Consider the following 10185-nt stretch of genomic DNA (forward strand, 5'->3'; position numbering starts at 1 on the left):
ATCTAATCAGAGCATCAGACCCATGTGTTGTACCATATATGTACTTAAATATCTTAGCTCAGTTTGTGAGGTGGTAACAAATCCCTGCAAATGGGTCAGCGGTGAATTCAGATCTCAGAAGTAAAAGTAACAATACCACACTGTAAAAATATTCAATCATTCAAAGTCCTGTATAAGATATTTTAATTATGTAAAAGCACTGAAGTATTATCTACAAAATGTACTTAAAGTCTCAAAATTAAGCATTTTACTTTTGTAGTTAGTCAAGCTGGAGCTCATTTTACATATTTATATACTAATAAGATCATGTGTTTTGAATGTAAAATTAATTTGTAGCACCTATAGCTGTCAAATAAATTTGATCATGTACAACATTTTCCTTTGAACTGTTGTGGAGTAAGTATAAAGAAGCAGGAAATGGAAAATGGAAAAGAAAAATGACATATTTGTATTTCTCTCCACTACTAGTTATAGTTGTGTTTTATTTATTTAATCCAGTATAAAACTCACACAAAGCTTAATAAAGCTTGACATTCACCTGCATGACTTGTGTTGAAAGGCCAAAATCACCATGTGTGACAGGTATGCTAATTTCATGCAATACTGTATGCAGCAACATTAACATAAAGTAGTGAGATCACTGAGAGGAGGCACTTCTGAATCTGTTGTAGCTCTACACTCTATCCGTGTTTGTGCACATGTGCACATTAGTAGTGACAGACCCGAGAATCTGTCAAGTACAACCACGTTGCCATATAAAGAAATGTGTGAATGAGCTGTTATCTCTGTCTGTGAAACTTTATGTCAATGCTTTTCATATATATATATATGCATTACTTACCGTGCGTGTGTGTAGCTGATCATACTTTATGTAGGCCAGTGAGTGTGTGTGTGTGTGTGTGTGTGTGTGCGTGCGTGTGTGTGCGCCCTTTGCCAAGGCAGTTTGTAATCAGCTGTCAAAGTGGGCTCAGGCCCCATCGCAGCTTTTGACAGCAGAGCTGTGTGCTGGGCAGTGACAAGCTCTCAGGTCCACACACTGCACACTGATCCATGCAGCAGCAGCAGCAGCAGCAGCGAAGGTGGAGGGCGGACAGGACAGACATTTGACCTGCAATCAATTCATACTGATTACCTGTATTTTGTCAGTACTGTAAGCATGGCGGTGTGAGTGTGTGTGAGTCATTTTGTGTGCTTGGTTTGCCTGTTTTCAGACTCAAGTCACTGTATTGGGAACCAACTGAAAAAAGGTAAGACTTGAAAGTGATCAGTATCTCATCATGGTTAATATGAAGTGATATTCAATACTTCTACTATTAAATGCTTTTATTGTTACTGCTGTTAAAAAAGCATGTTATTCTCATGAGAAGTATGATTTTTTTTATGCCCTATGCTTTTTTTATTAACAGTGTATCCGGAAATACAGCTCTCTTCATACTTTTATGCTGGAACGTGAACTAGTTTGTACGACTAGTTTGCCAGACCACGTCAGAAATCAAAGTGTTTAGTTGTTCTGAAGCGCCGCACTTGAAGGTGGAGGGAAAAGCAGACCGTCATAGAGAAGTGAAATAAAAGTTAAATAAGGGGATTGATTGACAGTAGAATTTTTTTGTAAAGTAGTGATTTGTCTTATTAGGTATAAAAGACGCTGGTTTTTGTGGCACAATATATGCAAGTAAGCACCTTATGGCAGTCTAATATCTATGTGTAATTGTTTTGTCCTGTCTGCGTGTGAGTCAAGATGATTGAGCTGGGTCTCGCTGACGGCAGCCTAATCGATGAGCTGATGGAGCTGACGGCACAGAGCCTCAGTCACCTGGAGATCCAGGAACATTTCAACATCATCAAGGAGATCGGCCGAGGGAAATACGGCAAAGTGCTGCTGGTCACACATCGCTTCAGGGGTATGACTGGACTCTGATTTCTAACCTCTTTCAGTGGAGAATTTATTTGTATCATTTATAGTATCAATTATATCAATTATAGTAACATAAATCATGTTCTAAAATATTTGAGCTGAGCTGAAGCCCTGTTTTTTCCCTGGGAAAAACAAATGGAGGTGATGCGTTTGTGGCTCCAACATTAGTAACAGCAGGTTGTTGGCAGAAACTGAACAATGTTTTATTTTTTGACTGTATGTAATTGTCCTATTGCTGGACTGTAATATTGTTGTTTTATATCAATGCCTGTAATTTAGCGTAGGGTGGGTGCTGAAATCCAAAAAATGAGCAAGCATTCCATAAGAAGAAAAACAACTTTCCAAAACTTTGCAGCCAATGTAAACTAGCTGTACATGTAATTCATTAAAAAAAAAAAAAAGATAAAATGCATGCTGGATGGGAACCTTGAACCTCAGCGACCCTGAGAGGAAAAGAGTCAAGCCTAAAAGGAGCAATGACCGGGTCGGGGACACAAAAGAGAAAGCAGAATGCAGAGCACGAGCTGGCATGAGGCTGGCTGGCTCGAGGCCTGGAGGCTTTGAATTTGACAACCATTGGTGTGTGTGTGTGTGTGTGTGTGTGTGTGTGTGTGACCTACAGTCTATGGTATATTAGATAATTATCACAGTATACAGCGACTGACTAATATAGCAAAGTATTACTGAAGTGGTCATAAAAATGTGTAATTCTTAATTTCTCTAGTAAGATGACGAAGATGTGTATGAACAGATAATAATAACAACAACAGCCAAAGTAAAGTATGGATGATCTACAGGGACTCCCATGGCCTTGAAAGTGATGCCCAAAGCCTCGACTAAGCTGCAGGGCTTTCTGCGAGAGTACTGCATCTCCTTACACCTGTCCTGCCACCCCTGCATCGTGGGCCTCTTTGGCATTGCCTTCCACTCTAATGAGCACTACTGCTTTGCCCAGGAGCTTGTCATTGGGAGGGACCTGTTTGCTGTCATCCAGCCAAAGGTGAGTCAAACATTGACTAAGAGACTAAGAATACAGCCATGCTAGCAGGTTTGTGAGGCTGTATTTGAGTATTTTGTACATTTTGGTACTTTGAGATGAATGCTAATGTCAGAATGCAAACGTGCTCACCATGTCATAACTAACATGCAGATTTTTTACTTTTATGTTAACCATGTTCACCATTTTAGTTGAGTGCGTTTACATGCTAATATTTGCTAATTAGCACTAAACACAAATTACAGCTGAGGCTGAATGTCATTAATTTAGCAGATATTTAGTCATAAATCAAATTACAAACCTGATCCGATGATAGCGATAGATGAAAAGTTCAAGTATTCCAATTAATCCTGTGGGGAACATGAATGTCTGTACCAACTTCAATGGCAATTTATCCAATTGTTGTTGAGACATTTTCCCCAAAACCACAAATGCAAGTATACTGTTGTATAAAATGAAAATATTCAAGTACATGTACCTAATAATAGAAATTAAACATAATACTTGGGTAAATGTACTTGGTTACTTTCTGATTTCCATGGTAACAATTATTTAGTATTTGTTTCCTCTTCTTGGCTATCACAAACTGCTCTCTGAACCAGCCAGGGCAAAGCTACTAAATTGTAAACAAACCTTTGTGCCAATCCATCCAGTAGATGTCGAGCTATTTCACTGAATGAACACGTTGACCTGATGATGGCACTACCAATGAGAATAGGATTTATCCTGTAGGCACCAGGAATACCCGTGCCAAGGTTCATGGCAATCCATCCAATTGTTGTTGAGTCATTTCACTGGAAAATGACAATGTCAACTGGGGGACATGAATGTCTGTACCAACTTTCATGGCAATTCACTCAATTGCTAACTGACAACTGACCGACACATTGACATTACCATCCCTAGAGCCATGCCGCTAGTCTGGCTAAAAAACGAAGGCACGCATAGTATGGTGGGAAAAATACAGTGCTTTGTGATGAGTGCTACATGTCCTCACTTCCTCCTCTAGCACCTTTGAAAAGGACACAAAAAGTCTTATCCCTCCTTTGTCTGATTCTTCTAGGTGGGTATCCCAGAATCCTCAGTAAAACGTTGTGTCCTCCAGATCGCCAGTGCTTTGGAGTTCATACATAGCCATGGCTTGGTCCACCGTGATGTCAAGCCTGAAAACATCCTCCTTTTGGACAATCACTGCTGCCAGGTAAAGCTGGCAGACTTTGGCCTGGCCCAGAAGAGAGGCACTCTGATACGCTTCATCACAGGAACCCTGCCCTACATGGCCCCTGAGCTTTGTACCGTGGCCCTGCTGGAGGGCCAGAAAGAAGTGACCGCTCCTCCGCTTAGTGTAGAGCCAAGCCTGGACACCTGGGCCTTCGGGGTGGTTATCTTCTGCATCCTTACGGGCTACTTCCCATGGGAGCGCTGCGTGGACTCGGATGACTTCTACCAGGAGTTTGCAGACTGGTGTAGAACAGAGGAGAGACCTAACACTGAGGAGGACATTCCTCCTTTGTGGAAAAAGTTCACACCAGAAGCCATGGAGATGTTTGGCAAGCTCCTGGCTTTGGATGCAGGAAAGAGGTACACAGTGGGGGAAGTGAGAGCATATGTGGAGAAGGACTGGCTTAAGAAGGTACAAGAGATTGGGCAGCAGCAGCAGACAGCTGAAAAAGTAAAAGTCAGTGCCTCCGGGAATAATCCTGGGAACGGCGAGGTGGAGGATAAGCCTAATATTTAGAAACAGACTGCATTTTAATACAATCCACAGCTTCTATATGCCTTGACAGCATGTAACGTACACAATGTACTCATTAAATCATAGCTGCCCGCTATCAGGCATGGGATTTGTAGTGCTGCACATATAGTATTTACATCATGTAGATAGAGCTGATTTTAATTACTTCATACTTGCACCACTAAAGTACAGTATCAACTAAGCTGGACCCTGCATTAATATCTAATATCTGTGGCCCTGTTATGTAGAGGGGCCCTGCATCAAAATCTAGTTTTAAGACTAGATTTTGAGTGTTTAAGAAGTGTTAGTTTGTACTGCACTCACATGGGAACAGGTCGGACTCCAGCATAGGAGTACTGGTTGTGCCTCGGTCATTTAATGAAGGATGTGTTCAAAACAACTGTCAATCCAGCCAGATCCATTTGGGTATTTCAGTTGATAATAATGCATCATGTTTTATAGATAATCATGTGTTTTGAATGTTAAATCTTGATCTGCTAAGGAACTACAGCTGTCATATAAATGTAATATAGTAAAAATGTAATAGAATGAAATGCAGTGGAGTAGAAGTATAAAGTAGCATCAAATGTAAATACTCAAGTAGAGTACAAGTAAAATTGTACTAAATCCACAGATTTCACATATGAAGCTCAGTTTACTCGTAACGACAGACACTAAACAGTAGTATAATGTCTTCTGTGGCCATGGAGGGAGCCTAACCCTGATGAAGTGATTGTGGTTGTCTTGGATAGGGGTTTTAAACTTTCACATTTTCAACAGAAAGCCTGCTTTAAAAACTGGAGTCATGGAGTGGACACTTAGAGGCCGGGAGGGTCTAATGAAAGACACTTCCACGTTGCATTATGGGAATGTAGGATCCTAAGTTTTTGGTGCTTGACCCATTCAAGCGACTAAAAGTCAGGATGTCTCAGACTCTGCTGCGCCATTCTTTATTAATTTGTCTCTTGTGGGTCCCCCAATTTTATGGGAGTGCAATACTAAATGTGCAGGACTACCCCTTTGAATACAGAACTTGAGTAAACATCGAGTTACTTTCAACTACTGTTGATTTTATAAGTGATTAGCTGCATTTTCTTTTTATGAAAGAAGCATTTAAAAGGTTTATGAATCATGTTTTTTGTGACTTCAGCCTTATTTTTTGTCAAATTTGGCTTGCTTTTTATAGTTATGCTCAACTCTATGAAGTGTCTTACATGTAAAAAAGTACTATAGTATGAAATCACAAAGTTTTAACCATTAAATTTTGCATTGTGTGACTTTAAAACTATGTGCAATAACCTTATGAACTGCTTACTTATTACCAGTGTGGTATTTGACTCTAATACCATGTAACAAAGCATTTGCCTCAACCTAAGGCCCTTCAAAATTGCCTGACTTGATTTACATGTATATTATACCAGATAGTACAACAGCATGTAATTGTAATGGTGCAGAGGAAGTAACACAGGGGTTTGTGGACAGTAATTATAAAAATAATTTTGTTACCATTCTGCGTGTGTTTCCAGTTATCACTGATTTGCAAGCACCAAGCAGCCCATGCTCGTTTATTCTCTAACATCATCAGACTGCTGTTGCATATTCTGACCTTCTGCTCTCGGTGTCGCTGTTGTGTCAAGTTTATCGCATAGAGCTTTAAGGAAAAGCAGCAAGTTCTTCTCTGTTGCTGCAAAAACAGTGACTTGTTTATTTAGACCATTTTCATATACAGTATCATCTTTGATATACAGGATGTATTTCAGCTCCAAAAGGGCCTTTTTATTAAGGAATTAACATGTTCTCCTGATTACTTGCAGGTCAACTAAAATGAAAACTTTTCATAATTTCTGCGAGCTCACTGACAAATATTGCCGTCAGCTGCAGTCTGAATTAGATGCAGGATGCATGTATATTCATTATGTATTGATCAATGTTTTGTAAAATTTGTCACATCAAGTCACATCTTTCCCATTTATCATTGTTTGTTCAAGTGTAATATTTTCACAAGTGTACCCACCATTTTCTGATTTTTAAAAAAAAAATCAAAAATGTAATTAAAGAATATATACACAAACAAAATATATATTAAAAATCAGTGTGCACAGGTGATGACAGTTCTTACCATATCCCCCACACAGGCCACATGACTTTTTTTTTGTTTGTTGTCATGCTGTGAGAATATATATATATATATATATATATATATATTATGCTATTATGCATCCATCCACTTGGCCAGATATCATATTACCCTCTTGGAAGTTAGATCCATGACCTATATCATATCTACATGAGCTATATGTCTCACCCACCTACTTCACTGACTTTCTTCAGCCCCTTTACACTGCATGATCTCTTGGCAATCTGCTACAGCTGGCTCTCCACTGATGAATGTCCTGCTTTTGTTCGGGTATACAGGACACCACAGGTGCTTTCAGGACAGGACGTGTTGGCCCCTCAAAGGAGGGCAGACCCAAACTTGGCCCAGGGCCTGAACCTGTTTGGACCCTTGCCTGAACCCCTCATGCTTTACAGCATATATAGGGCATTACACTAACCAGGGTCATCTTTCAGCTGACCCCTGGGCCCGACTGCACATCCAGGCTTGTCATACAAACACTAAAACAGCCAAGGTAAATCCGACCGCAAAGCCTGTGATGGCATTTGACTCACCAACTATCTGTGCTGCCGTTTACACACATAACAGACTCAGTGTTTAAAAAGATTTAAATAATGTTTTGCATGCCTATTCTGTGTAATAAGGCATTACAAGCAGTGTATTCATCATATGGACTTACAAAATAACTTAAAAACACTTTAAAAATACCTATTTTTAGGTTTTTCAATGCAGTTTGCTTATGACTAAGAGATTGTACTTTCCTGCTGCAGTACAAACTGTAAATGGTAGATTAAACAGATATGCAACGTACAATTTCCAGGAAACTACACCTACACGATAATCACAAGTCTTATCATGACATGATTTCCGTCGCCTGTCAAATAACGATCATTTCATGCTGTTATGAAAGGCTCTGTGGTCATGGACTTTCCCCTTTACCTTATCTACATGGCTGTCATGTTTCTGACACTTGAGAACATTCAGTGTGATAGATAGATAAACATGTCCTGGAAAGGTCCTTTTGGTGCCTTTGGCCAGGGGTACGAGTACCCCACGGGGTATTTTTACAGTTACCAGGAGGTACCTGGAAAGATTGTGTAGCTCTGCTTATATGAAAATGTAGAATTATGATATAAATGATTTACTAATGCTTTATAGATCAGCTGAAACTTTAACAAGAAGAACTTTTATGTTGCCAGGTTGTGAAAAATCTCTGGTGTTAATCCCCCTCCAGCAAATTCCATCTAATGACCCTTTATTTAGGATTTAGTACCATTTATAACTGCTGACACAGTGGCTCATTATGTAGAAAACGAGAGAGAAATGAGATAACCATTACCATCTCTTAAAGTTACCAACATTTATAACTGCATTATTTCCAAATGGAACAGAATAAATTGGTAACACTTTACTTTAAGTCCCCCTATTTAGCATTTATAAGCAGTATTTAAACATTTAATAAATGTTTTTTTACTCACTATTATGTAGTTGTATGCAGCTATTATGGCATTTTTAAGTGTTTATTAATGTACAGTGTTTGTCAACTACTAGAATCACTGCTTACAACTATATCTAATGTAATTTATTGAATATGCTTATAAATGCTTAATAGGGGGACATAAAATAAAATGTTGCCAATAAATGGAATAAACAGCAGTCAAAGGGATTTTCCACATCTTAGCAACTTAAAAATGAATGCAAACTTGACAAAACCTTCTGAAAACAAAGAAAGAGACCAAGCCTAAACTTTGACAAGTTCTGGATCACTGCGTTAGGATTCACCACAGTGCGTTCTCTGGAACAACTCCATGAAATCCATGTAATTTACTAAAGGGGTACAAAAAGTACGTTTACATGCACAGTAGTATCCCAGTTATGAGTCTTATCCTGAGCTTAATCATATTAAATGGGACATATGTAATCAGGTTATACATGATTTTAATATGTTCCAGGTTTCTGATTGAGTGTGCAGAAAGGGTCTTAATCTCTGCAATTCACCAACCTTGACTATACTGACTGAGGTACAAGTATTACCATTATCAGACATTCAGTTGGGGATGCACTGAACACACATTTTAATGCAATATTTATTTGAATTCTGTTGTTTATTTTTTATACACAATACAGCTTAAATTGCCCACTTAGCTTACAGTATTAATGTATTTAAAATATTAAAGAAGTAGATGAAATGCAAGCAGTAGATATGTTTAAAAGTAGACTCTAAAATGAATTACAAAATGTTTTTCCTTCTTTTTGGCACTCCTCTAACTCGTGGCATCCCAACCAACTAGATCAGCTATGCTTAAAAACTGCGCTGCTTCTGGATATTTATTTGGTAATAATCCTTAACTGAACTGGGAGATTTTCACATATAGTAAGAACATGATTTTATATTTGTCATTACAAAGATGTCTGTCATCATGGTATGATTTGTTACTGTTATACACTGCATGCACAATTATTAGGCAAGTGAGTATCTTGACCTTATCGTCATTTTCATGCATATTTTCCAACTCCAAGCTATATAAACTTGAATGCTAATTGGATTTAAGCATTATCAGGTGATGTGTATTTGTGTAATGAGGGAGGGTGTGGCCTAAAGTGATCAACACCCTATATCAAGGTGTGCATAATTATTAGGCAGCTTCTTTACCTCAGACAAATTGGCCCAGGTAAGGAAGGCTGAAACACCACCACCACTGAACAAGACTCATAAGCGGAAACGTCAAGACTGGGCCAAGAGATATCTGAAGACAGATTTTTCAAAGGTTTTATGGACAGATGAAATGAGAGTGACTCTTGACGGACCAGATGGATGGGCCCGTGGCTGGATCACTAACGGGCACAGAGCTCCACTTCGAGTCAGACGGCAGCAAGGTGGAGGTGGGGTACTGGTATGGGCTGCTATTATTAAGGATGAGCTAGTTGGACCTTTTCGGGTTGAAGATGGACTTAAAATCAACTCCCAAACCTACTGCCAGTTGTTTAGAAGATACTTTCTTCAAGCAGTGGTACAGGAAAAAGTCTACATCATTCAAGAAGGCCATGATTTTTATGCAGGACAATGCTCCATCATGAGAATCCAAGTACTCCACTGCGTGGTTAGCCAGCAAAGGCCTTAAAGATGACAGAATAATGACATGGCCCCCTTCCTCACCTGACCTAAACCCGATTGAGAACTTGTGGGCCCTTCTTAAACGTGAGATTTACAGTGGGGGAAGATAATCCACCTCTTTGAACAGCATTTGGGAGGCTGTGGTTGCTGCTGCACAAAAAGTTGATCATCAACAGATCAAGAAACTAACAGACTCCATGGATGGAAGGCTCATGACAGTTATTGAAAAGAAGGGTGGCTATACTGGTCACTCAATATTTGTTGAAATGTCTATCTGTAAATTTCGAGTTTGTTTATTTGTTATTCT

At 39.1% G+C, this 10185-nt stretch overlaps 1 protein-coding gene across 1 annotated transcript; it reads left to right on the forward strand.

Annotated features, from left to right (window-relative positions):
* Window positions 1-1738: 1738 nt before the first annotated feature.
* LOC139288449 (serine/threonine-protein kinase SBK1) lies at window positions 1739-4650 on the forward strand. Its single transcript, XM_070909750.1, has 3 exons — window positions 1739-1901; window positions 2713-2915; window positions 3976-4650. Exons 1-3 carry the CDS (start codon window positions 1739-1741, stop codon window positions 4648-4650), a joined length of 1041 nt encoding a protein of 346 aa, XP_070765851.1.
* Window positions 4651-10185: the final 5535 nt, after the last annotated feature.

Source organism: Enoplosus armatus, chromosome 8 (genome assembly GCF_043641665.1).
Source record: "Enoplosus armatus isolate fEnoArm2 chromosome 8, fEnoArm2.hap1, whole genome shotgun sequence".
NCBI lineage: Eukaryota > Metazoa > Chordata > Actinopteri > Centrarchiformes > Enoplosidae > Enoplosus > Enoplosus armatus.

Coding starts and splice junctions, on each gene's coding strand:
- LOC139288449 (XM_070909750.1), top strand. CDS start 1,739: ATGATTGAGCTGGGTCTCGCTGACGGCAGCCTAATCGATGAGCTGATG. Junction 1,902..2,712: donor GGTCACACATCGCTTCAGGG/GTATGACTGGAC, acceptor GATGATCTACAG/GGACTCCCATGGCCTTGAAA. Junction 2,916..3,975: donor TTGCTGTCATCCAGCCAAAG/GTGAGTCAAACA, acceptor TGATTCTTCTAG/GTGGGTATCCCAGAATCCTC.